Source organism: Anolis carolinensis, unplaced genomic scaffold, assembly GCF_035594765.1.
Source record: "Anolis carolinensis isolate JA03-04 unplaced genomic scaffold, rAnoCar3.1.pri scaffold_14, whole genome shotgun sequence".
Classification (NCBI taxonomy): Eukaryota; Metazoa; Chordata; class Lepidosauria; order Squamata; family Dactyloidae; genus Anolis; species Anolis carolinensis.
This window is the reverse complement of record NW_026943825.1, coordinates 15,760,866-15,782,363: the sequence shown is the minus strand read 5'-3', so window position 1 is coordinate 15,782,363 and position 21,498 is coordinate 15,760,866. Positions and strand designations below refer to the sequence as shown.

General features: G+C 42.3%; 1 protein-coding gene and 1 long non-coding RNA gene across 3 annotated transcripts in view; both read left to right on the top strand.

Annotated features, from left to right (window-relative positions):
- trim46 (tripartite motif containing 46) overlaps window positions 1–20,407 on the top strand; it is a 29,583-nt gene extending 9,176 nt beyond the window's left edge. For both annotated transcript variants that reach the window (XM_062964974.1, XM_062964973.1), the window contains exons 5-10: window positions 886–981; window positions 2,740–2,993; window positions 4,027–4,148; window positions 11,567–11,875; window positions 16,367–16,664; window positions 19,896–20,407. In XM_062964974.1, the coding sequence (XP_062821044.1) occupies window positions 886–981; window positions 2,740–2,993; window positions 4,027–4,148; window positions 11,567–11,875; window positions 16,367–16,664; window positions 19,896–20,256 (1,440 nt within the window). In that variant the 3' untranslated portion in view covers window positions 20,257–20,407. The remainder of the gene's footprint in view (window positions 1–885; window positions 982–2,739; window positions 2,994–4,026; window positions 4,149–11,566; window positions 11,876–16,366; window positions 16,665–19,895) is intronic.
- On the top strand, window positions 4,157–6,306 carry LOC134294316 (uncharacterized). The gene is made up of 2 exons (XR_010001261.1): window positions 4,157–5,739; window positions 5,855–6,306. It is a non-coding gene; the product is annotated as an uncharacterized LOC134294316 (long non-coding RNA).
- Window positions 20,408–21,498: the final 1,091 nt, after the last annotated feature.

Here is a 21,498-nt window from a genome sequence, read left to right as displayed (position 1 = left end):
CTCTTGTCTTTCTTCCTTCTTTCATTCTTTCTCCCTCTCTTTCCCTCCTTCCCTTCTTTCCTCTCTTCCTTCCTCTTTTCCTACCTTCCCTTATTTCCTTCCTTCTCTCCTTCCTTTCTCTCCCTCCCTCCCTCCCTCTATTTCTTTCTTTCTTTCTTTCTTTCTTTCTTTCTTTCTTTCTTTCTTTCTTTCTTTCTCTCCTACTCTCCTTCCTTCCTTCCTTCCTTCCTTCCTTCCTTCCTTCCTTCCTTCCTTCCTTCCTTCCTTCCTCTGTTTCTTTTTTCTGTCTTTCCTTCCTCTATTCCTACCTTTCTTTTCTCCTTCCATCCTTCCTTCCCTTCCTTCTTTTTTCATCTCCTCCCTTCTTCCCTTCCTTCCTTCCTTCCTTCCTTCCTTCCTTCTCTCCTTCCTTCCTTCCTTCTCTCCTTCCTTCCTTCCTTCCAAAGGTAAGGCAGTTTCGTAACTATGAAATGAAGGTCTCCGGAGCTCCACTCTTCTCTCCTCCTTCCTTCCCTTCCCTTCCCTTCCTTCCTCTTTTCCTACTTCTTTTCTCCTTTCTTCCTTCTCTCTCAATCCCTCCTTCCCTTCACTCTCGCCTTTCTCTCCTCCCCTCCATTTCCTTCCTTCCTTCCTTCCTCTTTCCCCTCTTTGCTTCTCTTTCTTTTTTCTTCTTTCTGTCCTTCCTTCCTTCCTTCTCTCTCTCTCTCTCTCTCTCTCCCTTTTTCCCTCCCTTCCTTCCTTTTTCCTCCTTCCTTATTAAAAAATATGCCAGAATCAAAGGCAGATTATTTTCATCGTGTAATGGTCGCATTGCCTCCCTTTTGGAAGGATTTAAAAGCTGCGACTATTATGTGATGAGACACTTTCTTTTTCCTCTTCCCGCAGGAGAAGTTGACCAAGAGCCTGACTTACATCCTGAGCAACCAGGACACAGTCCAGGCCCAGATCAGTGAGCTTGAGGAGACGCTCCGGCTGACAGAGGTAAGGCCGCCTTTGCTCTTGCTTTTAGAGATAGAAGTTGGTGGATTCACTATGTGTTCTGGACTTGCATGGACTACAACTCCCATCATCCCAGGCCAATCCCCATTTAAAGTTAATCGTGTTGGGAATATGTCCCATGTGGGGTCCAGATTTCTCATCAGTGGGGTTCACAGCACCCTCTGGATATGGGTGGACTACAGGTCCCATGATCCATGGCCAACCCCCCTTCAAAGTCGGCCTTGTTGAGTGTATTTGCTGAGTGTGGTCTAGACTCATAATCAGTGGGGTTCACAATGCCTTTTGGATGTGGGTGGACTACAACACCCATCATCCTGGGTCAATTCCCATTTAAAGTTGGTCATGTTGGGTGTTTGCAATGCTTCCTGGATGTGAGCGGACTACAACTCCCAGCATCCCAGGTCAATCTCCATTTAAAGTTGGTCATGTTGGGTGTTTGCAGTGCTTCCTGGATGTGAGCAGACTACAACACCCATCATCCTGGGTCAATTCCCATTTAAAGTTGGTCATGTTGGGTGTTTGCAGTGCTTCCTGGATGTGAGCGGACTACAACACCCAGCATCCCGGGTCAATTCCCATTTAAAGTTGGTTATGTTGAGTGTACTTGCCTAGTGAGGTCCAGACTATTGTCGATAGGTTCACAATGCTCCTTGGATGTGAGAAGACTATAACTCCCATCATCCTGAGCCAATTTCCCTCCAGAGTTGGTCATGTATTTGTAGAGTGTGGTCCATATCCCTCATCAGTGGGGCTCACAGTGCTCTTTGGACATGGTCGGACTACAACTCCCATCATCCCAGGTCATTCCCCATCCAAAGTTGGTCCAGATCCCTCACCAGTGGGGCTCACAGTGCTCTTTGGACGTGGTCGGACTACAACTCCCATCATCCAGGTCATTCCCCATCCAAAGGTGGTCCAGATCCCTCACCAGTGGGGCTCACAGTGCTCTTTGGACATGGTCGGACTACAACTCCCATCATCCCAGGTCATTCCCCATCCAAAGGTGGTCCAGATCCCTCACCAGTGGGGCTCACAGTGCTCTTTGGACGTGGTCGGACTACAACTCCCATCATCCAGGTCATTCCCCATCCAAAGGTGGTCCAGATCCCTCACCAGTGGGGCTCACAGTGCTCTTTGGACATGGTCGGACTACAACTCCCATCATCCAGGTCATTCCCCATCCAAAGGTGGTCCAGATCCCTCACCAGTGGGGCTCACAGTGCTCTTTGGACATGGTCGGACTACAACTCCCATCATCCAGGTCATTCCCCATCCAAAGGTGGTCCAGATCCCTCACCAGTGGGGCTCACAGTGCTCTTTGGACGTGGTCGGACTACAACTCCCATCATCCAGGTCATTCCCCATCCAAAGGTGGTCCAGATCCCTCACCAGTGGGGCTCACAGTGCTCTTTGGACATGGTCGGACTACAACTCCCATCATCCAGGTCATTCCCCATCCAAAGGTGGTCCAGATCCCTCACCAGTGGGGCTCACAGTGCTCTTTGGACATGGTTGGACTACAACTCCCATCATCCAGGTCCTTCCCCATCCAAAGGTGGTCCAGATCCCTCACCAGTGGGGCTCACAGTGCTCTTTGGACATGGTCGGACTACAACTCCCATCATCCCAGGTTATTCCCCATCCAAAGTTGGTCCAGATCCCTCACCAGTGGGGCTCACAGTGCTCCTTGGACGTGGTCGGACTCCATCTCCCATGGGTCTTGTCTTTCCCCCAACGCAGGCCAACGGTGCGCAGGCCAAGGAGGAGGTGGGGCGCCTGATGCGGGGCCTGGTGGCGCTGCTGGAGGAGAAGCAGGCGGGGCTGCTGGGCGCCATCGAGGAGTGCCGGCTGGGCCGCCTCCAGAGCCTGCGGGCCCAGCTGCACCAGCACCGCTCCATGGAGGAGAACTCGGGGATGGTGGGCTACGCGCAGGAGGTGCTCAAGGAGACCGACCAGCCCTGCTTCGTCCAGGCCGCCAAGCAGCTCCACCACAGGTGGGACACAACCCCAGCGCATCCTAATAATCTACCTATATATATATAAAAATGTAATGTGACATTTTACTATGGAGTAAACAACAAAACCACTGAACCCAATCACACCAAATTTGGCCACAAAAGACATAGTCATCCAATTTATGTCTTTCAATTAAAAAAAAAAAAACCCTAGAAAAATAATCCAAATTACAGAGATCGAGGAAGAGCCGTTCTCCCCCTGGCTGCCAGTCAGAAAGGTAGGCTCCTCTGTCTTTACCAGAAATAAATAAATAAATAAATTACATGGCAGTGTAGACTCAAGGCCCTTCCACACAGCTATAAAACCCAGAGTGCCAAGGCACATAATCCATAGTATCTGCTCTGAACTGGATTATCTTGAGTCCACACTGCCATATAATCCACTTCAGGAGGGGCCTCATATAATCCACTTCTAAGCAGATAATATAAGATGATAAATATAATATGTAATAATTACTGTGGTATAATAATGCAGGACAATATAATCTCTAAAACCAGGACAGTAAATAAAGAGCAACACTCTGAAAGCAGGGAAATTCCAGACAGGAAACAACCAGGGCCAGCTAGCACCTCCCAACAAAAGATTCCCCCAGGCAGGAAGAAGGCAGGCATTGAAGCTGCAAGGCCACTAAATGCTAATCAAGGTGGCTAATTGCAGCATTCATACCTGCCACGCCGAGACTATTCATTGCCATTCAAACTGGCCAACCAAGGATTCCGCAAGGTAGAAAGGGGCCAGGCCAAATAAGGATTCCCTGACAAAGGAAGGAGCCAGGCTTCAATGCGGCTCTTTGATTCCAGAAAACGACCAGGCTTTGAGGCTGCAAGGCTATTCACTGCTATTCCGCCTGGCCAACAAACGATTCCCATAAGCCACAGCAACACGTGGCCGGGCAAAGCTAATAATAATAATAATGATGATGATGATGGTGTAAAAAGGGTTGGGCTGGATGGTCTCTGGGGTTCCTTTCCAGTTCTTACCGCTGTTGTCCGTCCATCTGTCCGTCCTCAGGATCGCCAGGGCCGTGGACTCCCTGCAGGCCTTCCGTCCGGCAGCCACGGCCTCCTTCAGCCACTTCCAGGTGGACCTCAGCCGAGAGATGAAGCTCCTGGCCGACCTCACCTTCGTCAAAGGTACGCCGGGCGTCCGTATTGACTTGACACTAATATGGAAAGGCCGTCATTACAAGCAAACCAAGCCAATAATAATAATAATAATAATAACAACAATAATAACAATAGTAATAGTCTATGGACTCGATTCTAACGCGCACCTTCTTGGGACTTGCTAAAAATGATATCATTCCATAAACTACATACTGACTTGACCTTAATATTGAAATTCACTCATTTAAAGGAAACTAAGACAAATACCATAATAATAATAATAATAATAATACCATAATGACTCGAGTCTAATGCGCACCTTCTTGAGGTTCGCCAAAAACGATAACATACCATAAACTCCGTATTGACATGACCTCAATATTGAAATTCAATCATTTAAAGGAAACTAAGACAAATACCATAATAATAATAATAATAATAATACCACCACCATAATGACTCGAGTCTAATGCGCACCTTCTTGGGGCTCGCCAAAAATGACAACATACCATAAACTCCCTATTGACTTGACCTTAATATTGAAATTCAATCATTTAAATGAAACTAAGACAAATACCATAATAACAATAACAACAACAACAATAATAATACCACCATATGGAGAGTCTAATGCACACCTTCTTGAGGCTCGCCAAAAATGATAACATACCACAAACTCCATATTGACATGACCTTAATATTGAAATTCAATCATTTAAGACAAATACCATAATAATAATAATAATAATACTAATAATAATAACAACAACAATAGTAATATCCTACTGACTCAATTCTAATGCGCGCCTTCTTGGGACTTGCCAAAAATGATATCATTCCATAAACTCCATACTGACTTGACCTTAATATTGAAATTCACTCATTTAAAGGAAACTAAGACAAATACCATAATAATAATAATAATAATGATAATAATAATAATAATAGTAGTAGTTGTAGTACCATAATGACTCGAGTCTAATGCGCACCTTCTTGAGGCTCTCCAAAAATGATAACATACCATAAACTCCGTATTGACATGACCTCAATATTGAAATTCAATCATTTAAAGGAAACTAAGACAAATACCATAATAATAATAATAATAATGATAATAATAACAATAGTAATATCCTATTGACTCGATTCTAATGTGCACCTTCTTGGGACTTGCCAAAAATGATATCATTCCATAAACTCCATACTGACTTGACCTTAATATTGAAATTCACTCATTTAAAGAAACTAAGACAAATACTATAATAATAATAATAATAATAATAATAATAATAATAATAATAATAATACCATAATGACTCGAGTCTAATGTGCACCTTCTTGGGGCTCGTCAAAAATGACAACATTACCATAAACTCCCTATTGACTTGACCTTAATATTGAAATTCAATCATTTAAAGGAAACTGTAATGAAGTGTGAATTTTTAGTTTACAGATGTTATGTTTAATTGTGTATGGTGTTTTAAAAGGGTCAATATTTCAGTTATTGCATCTCTGCACTCATGAGTTGGTTGCCATGGAGAAGTGGGCGGAGCCAACTGCCGTTTTGGTGGAGAAGTGCAGGTTTAAAAAAGAAGCAGTTAGTCTGTGCCCTGATGAGGTACAGGGAAGACTGACCCTAAGTTGAAGGGATCAGGGAGGCTCAATTGCTTATTTTTGAGTCAGTTTAAAATATGTTTGGTGACTTATTTTAAGGTAGTCTGTGCCCTGATGAGGTACAGGGAAGACTGACCCTAAGTTGAAGGGATCAGGGAGGCTCAATTGCTTATTTTGAGTCAGTTTAAAATAAGTTTGGTGACTTATTTTAAGGTAGTCTGTCTCCTGATGAGGAACAGATAATCTGTGATTGTAATTCACAGGGTGACTGCAGTTTAAAGCAGTAGAGAAAGAAGTGACATTTTAAGAAGTTTGAAACACCTCATTCTAGCTTTGCAATTGTTAACTAAAGTGCCTCTAAAGAGAAAGTTACTTTAACGGTTATAATATAATATATTTAATTAATTAATAAAATCCATCCACCACAGAAACTAAGGCAAATACCATAATAATAATAATAATAACAACAACAACAACAACAATAATACCGTATTGACCTTCTTGGAGCATGCCAAAAATGATAACATTCCATATTGACTTGACACTAATACTGAAATACTGCTATTAAAAGCAAACAAAGCAAATAATAATAATAATAATAATATCATAAATAAAGTCTAAATTTTGAACTGTAGATGTCTGCAACAGCCTCTCTGTGGTCCCCAGGCAACTTTTGTTGGGACCCCAAACATTGAGCAGAGGGGGGGAACCCCATTTGGGGTCAGAACCCACAGTCCTGGATCGGTGAGTGTTTGTGGCCCTTTTATGGGGCTTGTGGGGCTTGTTGTGTTTGTGTCTTTTGTTCAGGATGCAATGGGCCATGAGCGAGTCGGCAGCCAAAGGGCCTTCTTCCTCTCCTCCTTCCCACCCACATCTCTTCCCATTTACACTCCATCCCACGGGAGGTGGAAAGGGGTCAATGCATTATTATTATTACTATTATTATTATTATTATTATTATTATTATTATTATTATTATTATTATATTGTATTAATGTTTTTTTTTCTTTTATCCCTTTATTCCTTTATATGATTTATTTATTTATTCATATGTTCTTATTTTACTTTACCTAGTAGCATATTATTTATTTTAACGTATTCTTTTTCATTTAGCATTATTTAGTGGTATATTATTTAATTTAGCATTATTAGTATATTGTTATTACTTCAATTCTATTTATTTCATTGCCTATGGCAATTAATTATGCTGGTTATTTTATTTAGCATTATTAGTGTATTTTTTTAATCTATTCTATTTATTTCAGTATTGTTATTATTTATGCTTCTTATTTTATTTAGCATTATTAGTATATTATTATTACAGTAGAGTCTCACTTATCCAACATAAACGGGCCGGCAGAATGTTGGATAAGCGAATATGTTGGATAATAAAGAGGGATTAAGGAAAAGCCTATTAAACATCAAATTAGATTATGATTTTACAAATTAAGCGCCAAAACATCATGTTATACAACAAATTTGACAGAAAAGGTAGTTCAATACGCAGTAATGCTATGTAGTAATTACTGTATTTAGGAATTTAGCACCAAAATATCACGATGTATTGAAAACATTGACTACAAAAATGCGTTGGATAATCCAGAACGTTGGATAAGCGAGTGTTGGATAAGTGAGACTCTACTGTACCAGTAATTATTTATTATCATTTTATTCATGGTATTATTTTATTATTATTTTATTTAGTATTATTAGTATATTATTATTTATTCTATTCTATTTATTTCATTGAGTATTGTAATTAATTATTTATTCTTATTATTTTATTTAGCATTATTAGTAAATTATTACTCTATTCTATTAATTTTATTATTACAAGTAATTATTTATTGTTATTATTTTATTAATGTTGGCATTATTTTATTATTATTTTATTTAGTATTATTCGTATATTATTGTATTATTATGTATTATTATACTATATTATATATTATTTTATTTTTATTATTATTTTATTTTATTTTTTCTATTATTATTATCATCATTTTATTATTATTATTGTATTAATGTTTATTTTTCTTTTATTCCTCTATTCCTTTGTATTATTTATTTAGCATTATCTTATTTTACGTAGTACTATATTGTCATTTATTTTAACGAATTCTTTTTCATTTATCATTATTAGCATTATTTAGTAGTGTATTTATGTTTATTTTATTTAGCATTATTGGTATATTATTATTTAATCTATTCTATTTATTTCATCGAGTATTGTAATTAATTTTTATTATTATTTTATTATTTTATTATTTATTATTATTATTATTATTCCCAGGGTGGGTATGTCCATATTGCCAGCCATCCCTGGGACTCTGCGGTCCCTGCTCTTTCCCCATCGCTGCGACTCCGCATCCCATCATCCACGACCATTGCAGGCTGTTGATCCATCTGCTTTACCTCTCTTTATTTATAGGCTGAGGCTGCTGCTTGAGTCATCATTGAAGTTTTAAAACATGAGGCAAGTCACCTCCCCATCCGCCACTTCCCGCTCCTCCCCACCCTCTTCTCTCTCTCTCTCTCTCTCTCTCTCTCTCTTTTCCCATGGACCATCCTTGACCCTCTTTCCTGCAATCTGCGCCCCATAACCTCCCTCCCTGAACCATTTTTGGGATCCTTCCCTGGTCAAGGGCAGCCTTACTTTCAGAAGGAAGGAAGGAGAAAGGAGAGAAGAGTGGAGCTCCAGAGACCTTCATTTCATAGTTATGAAACTGCCTTACCTTTGGAAGGAAGGAAGGAAGGAAGGAAGGAAGGAAGGAAGGAAGGAAGGAAGGAAGGAAAGAAGGAAGGAAGGAAGGAAGGAGAGAAGAGTGGAGCTCCAGAGACCTTAATTTCATAGTTACGAAACTGCCTTACCTTTGGAAGGAAGGAAGGAAGGAAGGAAGGAAGGAAGGAAGGAAGGAAGGAAGGAAGGAAGGAAGGAGAGAAGAGTGGAGCTCCAGAGACCTTAATTTCATAGTTACGAAACTGCCTTACCTTTGGAAGGAAGGAAGGAAGGAAGGAAGGAAGGAAGGAAGGAAGGAAGGAAGGAAGGAAGGAGAGAAGAGTGGAGCTCCAGAGACCTTAATTTCATAGTTACGAAACTGCCTTACCTTTGGAAGGAAGGAAGGAAGGAAGGAAGGAAGGAAGGAAGGAAGGAAGGAAGGAAGGAAGGAAGGACGGAAGGAAGGAGAGAAGAGTGGAGCTCCAGAGACCTTAATTTCATAGTTACGAAACTGCCTTACCTTTGGAAGGAAGGAAGGAAGGAAGGAAGGAAGGAAGGAAGGAAGGAAGGAAGGAAGGAAGGAAGGAAGGAGAGAAGAGTGGAGCTCCAGAGACCTTAATTTCATAGTTACGAAACTGCCTTACCTTTGAAAGGAAGGAAGGAAGGAAGGAAGGAAGGAAGGAAGGAAGGAAGGAAGGAAGGAAGGACGGAAGGAAGGAGAGAAGAGTGGAGCTCCAGAGACCTTAATTTCATAGTTACGAAACTGCCTTACCTCTGGAAGGAAGGAAGGAAGGAAGGAAGGAAGGAAGGAAGGAAGGAAGGAAGGAAGGAAGGAAGGAGAGAAGAGTGGAGCTCCAGAGACCTACAATTTATAGTTTTTAGCCTTATTTCTTGAAGGAAGGAAGGAAGGAAAGAAGGAAGGAAGGAAGAGAGAAGAGTGGAGCTCCAGAGACCTTACTAACCTGCCTTACTTTCAGAAGGAAGGAAGGAAGGGGAAAGGAAAGAAGAGAGAAGCTCCAGAGACCTATGATTGATAGTTTCTAGAAGGAAGGAATGAAGAAAGGAAGGAAGGAAGGAAGGAAGGAAGGAAGGAAGGAAGGAAGGAAGGAAGAGAGAAGAGTGGAGCTCCTGAGACCTCAATTTTATGGTTACTAACCTGCCTTGTCTTCGGAAGGGAGGAGGAGAGAAGAGTGGAGCTCCAGAGACCTATGATTTATAGTTTCTGGATAGCCTTACCTTCGGAAGGAAGGAAGGAAGGAAGGAAGGAAGGAAGGAAGGAAGGAAGGAGAAAGGAGAGAAGAGTGGAGCTCCAGAGACCTATGATTTATAGTTTCTGGATAGCCTTACCTTCGGAAGGAAGGAAGGAAGGAAGGAAGGAAGGAAGGAAGGAAGGAAGGAAGGAAGGAAGGAAGGAAGGAAGGAAGGAAGGAGAAAGGAGAGAAGAGTGGAGCTCCAGAGACCTATGATTTATAGTTTCTGGATAGCCTTACCTTCGGAAGGAAGGAAGGAAGGAAGGAAGGAAGGAAGGAAGGAAGGAAGGAAGGAAGGAGAAAGGAGAGAAGAGTGGAGCTCCAGAGACCTATGATTTATAGTTTCTGGATAGCCTTACCTTCGGAAGGAAGGAAGGAAGGAAGGAAGGAAGGAAGGAAGGAAGGAAGGAAGGAAGGAAGGAAGGAAGGAAGGAAGGAAGGAGAAAGGAGAGAAGAGTGGAGCTCCAGAGACCTATGATTTATAGTTTCTGGATAGCCTTACCTTCGGAAGGAAGGAAGGAAGGAAGGAAGGAAGGAAGGAAGGAAGGAAGGAAGGAAGGAAGGAAGGAAGGAAGGAGGAGAGAAGAGTGGAACTCCAGAGACCTCAATTTATGGTTACTAAACTGCCTTACTTTCGGAAGGAAGGAAGGAGAAAGGAGAGAAGAGTGGAGCTCCAGAGACCTACAATTTATAGTTTCTAGATAACCTTACCTTCAGAAGGAAGGAAGGAAGGAAGGAAGGAAGGAAGGAAGGAAGGAAGGAAGGAAGAAAGGAAGGAAGGAAGGAAGAAAGGAAGGAAGGAAGGAAGGAAGAAAGGAAGAAGAGTGGAACTCCAGAGACCTCAATTTTATGGTTACTAACCTGCCTTGCCTTCAGAAAGAAGGGAAGAGAGAAGAGTGGAGCTCCAGAGACCTACGATTTATAATTTCTAAACTTCCTTACCTTTAAAAGGAAGGAAGGAAGGAAGGAAGGAAGGAAGGAAGGAAGGAAGGAAGGAAGGAAGGAAGGAAGGAAGGAGGAGAGAAGAGTGGAGCTCCAGAGACCTACAATTTATAGTTTTTAGATTAGACTGCCTTATCTTTTGAAGGAAGGAAGGAAAGAAGGAAAGAAGGAAGGAAGGAAGGAAGGAAGGAAGGAGAGAAGAGCGGAGCTCCAGAGACCTCAATTTTGTGGTTACTAAACTGCCTAGTCTTCGGAAGGAAGGAAGGAAGGAAGGAAGGAAGGAAGGAAGGAAGGAAGGGAGAAGAGTGGAGCTCCAGAGACCTCAATTTTATGGTTACTGACCTGCCTTGCCTTCAGATGGGAAGAGAGAAGAGTGGAGCTCCAGAGAAATATGTATAATAATAATAATAATAATAATAATAATAATAATAATAATAATAATAATAATAATAATGTAATAATAATGTAATAATAATGTAATAATAATAGAATAGAATCATAAACCTAGAAGGAGCCCCAAGGGCCGTCCAGCTCAACCTCCTTCTGTCATCGAGGAAAGGAGCATCCAACCCTTCCCGACAGATGGCCACCCAACTCCTGCTTCCGAACACAGAATGCCTTTGGAGCCTTGTGTGTTTCATTCTCCCCTCCCATTGGCAACTCCATCCCTTCTTCTTCTTCTCTCTCTTTCTCTCCTCCTGTCTTCCTCCTTTTTCCCTTCCCTCCTTCCCTCGCTCCAGCGCCTCTTTCAGCAGCTTGCCCCACAGAGCCTGCCTGCCTCTGCCTTCCCTCTCGACCGCCTTCCTTCCTCCCAGGCGCCTCTGGTTGTCTTGCGGGTCCGTCCGGACCGCCATGTCCGTGTCTGACTCTGCTCTTCCTCCCCTCCTTCTCCTCCGCCCCGCTCTTCTCCCCTCGCGCAGCCCCGGAGGCGCCCGTCATCGACACGCAGCGCACCTACGCCTACGACCAGATCTTCCTCTCCTGGCGCCTCCCGCAGCACTCCCCGCCCGCCTGGCACTACGCCGTCGAGTTCCGCCGCGCCGAGCCCAAGGGAAAGGCCCTCAAGCTGTGGCAGCGCCGCGAGGAAGTCCGCGGGACCAGCGCCGCCGTCGAGGTGCTCGAGGCCGGAGGGCTCGGGGCCGTCTACGTCCTGCGCGTCCGCGGGTGCAACAAGGCCGGGTTCGGGGAATACAGCGAGGAGGTCTACCTGCACACCCCACCTGCCCCAGGTGAGCCTGGGGGGCCATCTGCCGGGAGGGATCGGGTGGGGCTTTCCTCCATGGCAGAAGCGGGATCTATCTATCTATCGTTCTATCATTCTATCTATCATTCTATCTATCATTCTATCTATCATTCCATCTATCTATCATTCCATCTATCAATCATTCCATCTATCAATCATTCCATCTATCATTCCATCTATCCATCATTCCATCTATCAATCATTCCATCTATCAATCATTCCATCTATCCATCATTCCATCTATCATTCCATCTATCTGTCATTCCATTTATCCATCATTCCATCTATCCATCATTCTATCTATCATTCCATCTATCTATCATTCCATCTATCCATCATTCTATCATTCCATCTATCAATCATTCCATCTATCAATCATTCCATCTATCATTCCATCTATCAATCATTCCATCATTCCATCTATCATTCCATCTATCTATCATTCCATTTATCCATCATTCCATCTAACCATCATTCTATCTATCATTCCATCTATCCATCATTCCATCTATCCATCATTCCATCTATCAATCATTCCATCTATCCATCATACCATCTATCATTCCATCTATCTATCATTCCATTTATCCATCATTCCATCTATCCATCATTCTATCTATCATTCCATCTATCTATCATTCCATCTATCAATCATTCCATCTATCCATCATTCCATCTATCATTCCATCTATCTATCATTCTATCATTCTATCTATCATTCTGTCTATCAGTCTATCATTCTGTCTATCATTCTGTCTATCATTCTGTCTATCATTCTATCTATCATTCTATCTATCATTCTATCTATCATTCTGTCTATCATTCTGTCTATCATTCTGTCTATCATTCTATCCATCTATCATTCTATCTATCATTCTATCTATCATTCTGTCTATCATTCTGTCTATCATTCTGTCTATCATTCTATCCATCTATCATTCTATCTATCATTCTATCTATCTATCTATATCTATCTATATCTATTTCCTATCTATCTATCTTTCAATTATGGCAGAAGGGGGTTGGACTAGATGTCCTTCTTTGGGACCCCTTCCAACTCTTGGAGTCTCTCTATCTATCTATCTATCTTTCTATCTGCCTTGGGATTGGACTGGATGGCCTTTAGGGGTCCCTCCCAACTAGGGTTCTATGATTCTATCATCTATCTATCGACCGATCTATCTATCCCTCCGTCTATCTATCTATCTATCTATCTATCTATCTATCTATCTATCTATCTATCTATCTATCTAATGGGATGTGAAGGTAGGCCTCTCTTAGATCCATCACACTATTATCCCTATCTGTCTGTCTATCTATCTATCTATCTATCTATCTATCTATCTATCTATCTGTCTAGGGATTGGACTGGATGGCCTTTAGGGGTTCCATCCAACAAGGGTTCTATAATTCTATCATCTATCTATCTATCTATCTATCTATCTATCTATCTATCTAATGGGATGTGAAGGTAGGCCTCTTTTAGATCCATCACACTATCATCTCTATCTATCTATCTATCTATCTATCTATCTATTTATCTATCTATTTATCTAGGGATTGTACTGGTCTTTAAGGGTTCCATCCAACTAGGGTTCTATGATTCTATTATCTATCTATCGACTGATCTATCTATCTATCTATCCCTCTGTCTATCTATCTATCTATCTACCTATCTAATGGGATGTGAAAGTAGGCCTCTCTTAGATCCATCACACTATTGTCTCTGTCAATAATAATAATAATAATAATAATAATAATAATAATAATAATCATCTTTATTTTTATATCCCGCCCCATCTCCCCGAAGGGACTTGGGGCGGCTCACAACAGGGACAAGCCCGAAACAACAACACAACACATTTGACAAAAACTTAAAACATTCCAACGATACACAAAATAAAATAATGGACAATACATTAAAATCCAAGCAGATAAACTCAGAGTAATTAAAAGCAAACCAGTGGGGACAGGTTTCCTAAAGTGCTGTATCATGGAAATAAGTAACAGTGATAAAGTGCCATATGCTTTTAAAACAGAAAGAGGTATTCTGATGACAGCTCTATTGGGCCTAACTGATAGATATCGATCTATCTGTCTAGGGATTGGTTCTATGATTCTATCATCTATCTATCGACTGATCTATCTATCTATCCCTCCGTCTGTCTGTCTATCTATCTATCTATCTATCTATCTATCTATCTATCTATCTATCTATCTATCCCTCCGTCTATCTATCTATCCCTCCGTCTATCTATCTATGTATCCCTCCGTCTATCTATCTATCTATCTATCCCTCCGTCTATCTATCTATGTATCCCTCCGTCTATCTATCTATCTATCTATCTATCCCTCCGTCTATCTATCTATCTATCCCTCCGTCTATCTATCTATCTACCCCTCCGTCTATCTATCTATCTATCTATCCCTCCGTCTATCTATCTATCTATCTATCTATCTATCTATCTATCTATCTATCTATCTATCTATCCCTCTGTCTATCTATCTATCCATCCATCCATCCAGCTATCCCTTGATCTATCTATCTATCTATCTATCTGTCTGTCTGTCTGTCTGTCTGTCTGTCTATCTATCTATCTATCTATCTATCTATCTATCTATCTATCTATCTATCCCTCTGTCTATCTATCTATCTATCCATCCATCCAGCTATCCCTTGATCTATCTATCTATCTATCTATCTATCTATCTATCTATCTATCTATCTATCCCTCCGTCTATCTATCTATCCCTCCGTCTGTCTATCTATCTATCTATCTATCTATCTATCTATCTATCTATCTATCATCTATCCCTCTGTCTATCTATCTATCTATCCATCCATCCAGCTATCCCTTGATCTATCTATCTATCTATCTATCTATCTATCTATCTATCTATCTATCTATCTATCTATCTATCTATCCCTCTGTCTATCTATCTATCCATCCATCCATCCAGCTATCCCTTGATCTATCTATCTATCTATCTGTCTGTCTGTCTGTCTGTCTGTCTGTCTGTCTATCTATCTATCTATCTATCTATCTATCTATCTATCTATCCCTCTGTCTATCTATCTATCTATCCATCCATCCAGCTATCCCTTGATCGATCTATCTATCTATCTATCTATCTATCTATCTATCTATCTATCTATCTATCTATCTATCCCTCCGTCTATCTATCTATCCCTCCGTCTGTCTATCTATCTATCTATCTATCTATCTATCTATCTATCTATCTATCATCTATCCCTCTGTCTATCTATCTATCTATCCATCCATCCAGCTATCCCTTGATCTATCTATCTATCTATCTATCTATCTATCTATCTATCTATCATCTATCCCTCTGTCTATCTATCTATCTATCCATCCATCCAGCTATCCCTTGATCTATCTATCTATCTATCTATCTATCTATCTATCTATCTATCTATCTATCATCTATCTATCCCTCCATCTATCCCTCCATCTATCTATCTATCTATCTATCTAGCTATCTATCTAATGGGATGTGGAAGTAGGCCTGTCTTAGGTCTATCACACTGTTCTATCTATCTATCTCTCTATCTCTCTATCTGTCTGTCTGTCTAGGGATTGGACTGGATGGCCTTTAGGGCAAGGGTCCCCAAACTTTTGAAGCAGAGGGCCGGTCCACAATCCTTCAGACTGTTGAGGGGCCGAATTGTCATTTGAAATAAACAAAACAAATTCCTATGCATACTGCACATGTCTTATTTGTAGTGCAACAACAACAACAACGAAAAAACAATACAATATTTAAAAATGAAAACAATTTTAACCAACATAAACCTATCAGGATTTCAATGGAAAGTGTGGGCCTGCTACTGGCCAATGAGATAGTCAAGTTAATTAGGACTGTTGTTGTTGTGTGCCTTCAAGTCATTTCAGACTTTGGCTGAGCCTAAGTCTAAAATTAATTATTTATTTACTGCATTTATTTACTACATTTATATCCCGCCCTTCTCACCCCAAAGGGGACTCAGAGCAGCTGTATGTACATACAATATGTTATATTATTAGCATAACACAATATTAGCATTATATATTACTATATTGAACTATACCACTATACTATTATATAATATGTAATATATAACATATAATTAATATTATTATATGGTATTACTATTAGTATTATATTGTATAACAATATTATCAATATTATATGTATATACAATATCTTATATTATTAAAACTGATATAAAAATATTATATTATAAAACTGAGGGCGGGGGCCAGGTAAATGACCTTGGAGGGCCGCATCCGGCCCCCGGGCCTTAGTTTGGGGACCCTTGCTTTAGGGGTTCCATCCCACAAGGTTTCTATGATTCTATCATCCAGGTTCAATTCATGTATATTTATAAATGTATGTGTAAAGCATTAAGGGACTGGCATGGGTGGGCAATGAGCTCTGGCCTGATGCTTGTGTGTGTTTGTGTTGCGGGCGCCAGTGCTGAACTTCTTCCTGGACAACCGCTGGGGCTTCAACCGGGAGCGCCTGGCCATCAGCAAGGACCAGCGGGCGGTGCGGAGCGTGCCGGGCCTGCCCATGCTGATGGCGGCCGAGCGGCTGATGACCGGCTGCCACCTCTCGGTCGACCTGGTCATCGGGGACGTGGCCGTCACCCAGGGACGCAGCTACTGGGCCTGCTGCGTGGACCCCAGCTCCTACCTGGTCAAGGTGGGCGTGGGCCTGGAGAGCAAGCTGCAGGAGTGGTTCCAGGTGCCCCAGGACGTGGCCAGCCCCAGGTGGGTACCATCATCATCATCATCATATCTATTATAAGTAGTAACCTATCTATTTTTTGTATTATATTTATTACTAGCTGTGCCCGGCCACGCGTTGCTGTGGCGAAGTCTGGTGGTATGGGAAATAAATTCTTGAGGAATTGGTGATAGTTAAGGTAAAGGGTAAAGGTTTTCCCCTGACATTAAGTCCATTATAAATGGGTGATATATCTGTGTGGAAGGGCCTTGAGTCTACACTGCCATATAATCCAGTTAAAATCAGATAATCTGTGTTTTATAGGCAGTGTGGAAGAGGCCTAAGTGAGGCCTAACTCTGCCTGTCCCCTGGGCGGAGCTTAGCCTTCTAACTGGCAGCAATTGGATAAAAACAATTATTCCTCTCCCTCTAATTAGGACTTTATTTGTCTTTTCTTTTTGTTGTATGAACATAGAGGCATGGATGAGGGGTTGTGCTGCCAAGTTTAGTGTTTCTGGGATGTGTAGTTTTGTTGTTTTGTCCTAGGCCGAAATTTCATTACCCTTTTATATATATAGATTATTTCTCATATTTGTTATTATATATCTTATTATTATACATCTTATCATATTATTCTTATTCTTATTATTTCTTACGTTTATTATTATCAGTAATGTATCTATTATTCTATATCTAGTTATATTGTTATAGCTATTTATCTTATTTATATTTATTATTATTCGTCATATTTATTATTATTATTTTTTTGAATTTGAATTTTTATTGCAGAACATATTTTCCAAAAGTGATACGTTAAAAAGTGGGGGAACATTCTGTAGGGATAGGAAAGTAGGAAAGGATAGCTCTACTCTAGTCTACTCTACTCTATTCTATATACCTAACACGAAGGGCGATTAGGTAAGAGAAATCGGGGAGGGAATAAGGAATATCGTCGACTTCCAATCTCCTTCTTTGCAGCAAGTTCTTTTCTCTTCTTTAATGATCGCTATGGCTATATTTATTATTAATAATATATCCAATATAATAGATATATCAATTCATTATTATAATGTTATATTTATTATTATATTTAATACAACATTGCTGTCACAAAGGATCGTACCAGCAGAAACTCCTTTAAAAGGCACCAGTCTCTCCCATGACATCGTTCCTTACACACCTGCTTTTCCTCCTTAACTTTAACTTTGATCTGGCGCTACGGCCCGGATTGTCCCAGCAGAAACTCCTTTAAAAGGCACAAGTCTCTCCCATGAATCATAGAATCATAGAATCATAGAATAGTAGAGTTGGAAGAGACCTCATGGGCCATCCAGTCCAACCCCCTGCTAAGAAGCAGGAAATCGCATTCAAAGCACCCCCGACAGATGGCCATCCAGCCTCTGCTTAAAAGCCTCCAAGGAAGGAGCCTCCACCACGGCCCGGGGGAGAGAGTTCCACTGTCGAACAGCCCTTCTCACAGAGAGGAAGTTCTTCCTGAGGTTCAGGTGGAATCTCCTTTCCTGTAGTTTGAAGCCATTGTTCCGTGTCCTAGTCTGCAGGGCAGCAGAAAACAAGCTTGCTCCCTCCTCCCTATGACTTCCCTTCACGTATTTGTACATGGCTATCATGTCTCCTCTCAGCCTTCTCTTCTGCAGGCTAAACATGCCCAGCTCTTTAAGCCGCTCCTCATAGGGCTTGTTCTCCAGACCCTTAATCATTTTAGTCGCCCTCCTCTGGACGCTTTCCAGCTTGTCAACATCTCCCTTCAACTGTGGTGCCCAAAATTGGACACAGTGTGATTCCAGGTGTGGTCTGACCAAGGCAGAATAGAAAGAGGGGGAGCAGGACTTCCCTGGATCCAGACGCTATTCCCCTATTGATGCAGGCCAGAATCCCATTGGCTTTTTTAGCAGCCGCATCACATTGTTGGCTCATGTTTAACTTGTTGTCCACAAGGACTCCAAGATCTTTTTCACATGTACTGCTGTCAAGCCAGGCATCGTCCCCCATTCTGTATCTTTGATTTCCATTTTTTCTGCCGAAGTGAAGTATCTTGCATTTGTCCATGTTGAACTTCATTTTGTGAGTTTCGGCCCATCTCTCTAGTCTGTCAAGATCGTTGTGAATTCTGCTCCTGTGTTCTGGAGTGTTAGCTATCCCTCCCAGTTTTGTGTCGTCTGCAAACTTGATGACATCATTCCTTACACACCTGCTTTTCCTCCTTAACTTTAACTTTAATCCAGTTTAACTTTAACTTTAATCCGTCTTAACTTTAACTTTAATCTGGCGCTACGGCCCGGATTGTCCCAGCAGAAACTCCTTTAAAAGGCACCAGCTTCTCCCATGACATCGTTCCTTACACACCTGCTTTTCCTCCTTAACTTTAACTTTAATCCAGCTTAACTTTAACTTTAATCCGTCTTAAAGTTTAACTTTAATCTGGCGCTACGGCCCGGATTGTCCCAGCAGAAACTCCTTTAAAAGGCACAAGTCTCTCCCATGACATCGTTCCTTACACACCTGCTTTTCCTCCTTAACTTTAACTTTAATCCAGCTTAACTTTAACTTTAATCCGTCTTAACTTTAACTTTAATCTGGCGCTACGGCCCGGATTGTCCCAGCAGAAACTCCTTTAAAAGGCACCAGCTTCTCCCATGACATCGTTCCTTACACACCTGCTTTTCCTCCTTAACTTTAACTTTAATCCAGTTTAACTTTAACTTTAATCCGTCTTAATTTTAACTTTAATCTGGCGCTACGGCCCGGATTGTCCCAGCAGAAACTCCTTTAAAAGGCACAAGTCTCTCCCATGACATCGTTCCTTACACACCTGCTTTTCCTCCTTAACTTTAACTTTAATCCAGTTTAACTTTAACTTTAATCTGTCTTAACTTTAACTTTAATCTGGCGCTACGGCCCGGATTGTCCCAGCAGAAACTCCTTTAAAAGGCACCAGCTTCTCCCATGACATCGTTCCTTACACACCTGCTTTTCCCCCTTAACTTTAACTTTAATCCGTCTTAACTTTAACTTTAATCCGGCTTAACTTTAACTTTAATCCGGCGCCACAGCCCGGATTGTCCCAGCAGAAACTCCTTTAAAAGGCACAAGTCTCTCCCATGACATCGTTCCTTACACACCTGCTTTCCTCTCCTTATCTTTAGGCCTCTGAGAAAAGCAAGTCTGTCTTTGTTCCAACCAGGCTACAACAGCGCGTGAGACCTGAGCCAATACCGTCTTCTTCTTCTTGTTGTTCTCGTTCTCGCCCTTTGCAGGTACGACCCGGACAGCGGCCACGACAGCGGGGCGGAGGACACCACCCTGGAGGCGTCCCCGCCCTTTGCCTTCCTGACCATCGGGATGGGCAAGATCCTGCTCTCGAGCGCCCGCGACCCGGCCTCCTGCACGGTGCCCCTGCCTCCGCGGGTGGGCATCTGCCTGGACTACGAGCGCGGCAAGGTCTCCTTCCTGGACGCCGTCTCCTTCCGCAGCCTCTGGGAGTGCGGCGTCGACTGCTCCGGCCCCGTCTGCCCGGCCTTCTGCTTCGTGGGCGGAGGGGCACTCCACCTCCAGGAGCTGGTGGCCACCCGACAGGAGCGCAAGGTCACCATCGGCGGCTTCGCCAAGATGGACTGAGCCCGGCCGGTGGCCGAATGCAGGCAACGAGCACCGGGCGGCCGAGGCGCCCTCGGGAAGAGATTCCTTGGTCAAGCCGGGCGGGCGGGGGGACGGACGGACCGACGGACAGAGGGGTCTCCGCCTCCTGCTAGAAAAGAAGGACGACCCCCTCTGGGTCTGGGCCTCGATGTGTAGAAAGTTGCCGAAATGGGGGGAAAGCGGGCGCGACGGACGCAGCCCCAGCCCCATCGGAGATGTTGTTCTGTGCCATAGACCTCTCTCTTCCCTTCTCCCTCTCCTTCCTTCCTCTTCTTTCCTTCTCTCCTTCCTTCCTTCCTTCCTTCCTTCCTTCTTTCCTTCCTTCCTTCCTTTCTTCTCTCTCTCCTTCCTTCTTTCCCTCTCTCCTTCGTCCTTCTTTCTCTTTCTACATTCTTTCCTTCTTTCCTTCTATCTCTCTCCCCTTCCTTCTTTCCTTCTATCTCTCCTTCCATCCTTAATGCACTCTCATTCTCTCCTTCTTCCTTCTTTCCTTCTTTCCTTCCCTCCTTCATCCTTCTTTCCTTCTGTCTCTTCTCCTTCCTTTTCTCTCCTTCCCTCCATCCTTTTGTCTCTCTCCTTCCTTCCTTCCTTCCTTCCTTCCTTCCTTCCTTCCTTCCTTCCTTCCTTCCTTCTTTCCCTCTCTCCTTCATCCTTCTTTCTCTTTCTCCACTCTTCTTTCCTTCTATCTCTCTCTCCTTCCTTATTTCCTTCTATGTCTCCTTCCATCCTTAATGCTTTCTCATTCTCTCCTTCCTTCCTTTGTCCTTCTTTCCTTCTATCTCTTCTCCTTCCTTTTCTCTTCTTCCATCCATCCTTCTGTCTCTCTCTCTCCCTTCCTTCCTTCCTTCCTTCCTTCCTTCTATCTCTCTCCCCTTCCTTATTTCCTTCTGTCTCTCCTTCCATCCTTAATGCTCTCTCATGCTCTCCTTCTTCCTTCCTTCCTTCCTTCCTTCCTTCCTTCCTTCCTTCCTTCCTTCCTCCTTTCCTTCTGTACTTTGTCCTTCTTTCCTTCTATCTCTTCTCCTTCCTTTTCTCTCCTTCCTTCCTCCTTCCCTTCCCTCCTTCATCCTTCTTTCCTTCTATCTCTTCTCCTTTTCTCTCCTTCCCTCCATCCTTCTGTCTCTCTCTCCTTCCTTCCCTCCTTCCTTTCTCTCTCCTTTCTTCCTTCTTTCTTCTATCTCTCCTTGCTTCCTTCCTTCTTTCTTTCTCTCTTTCTCCCCT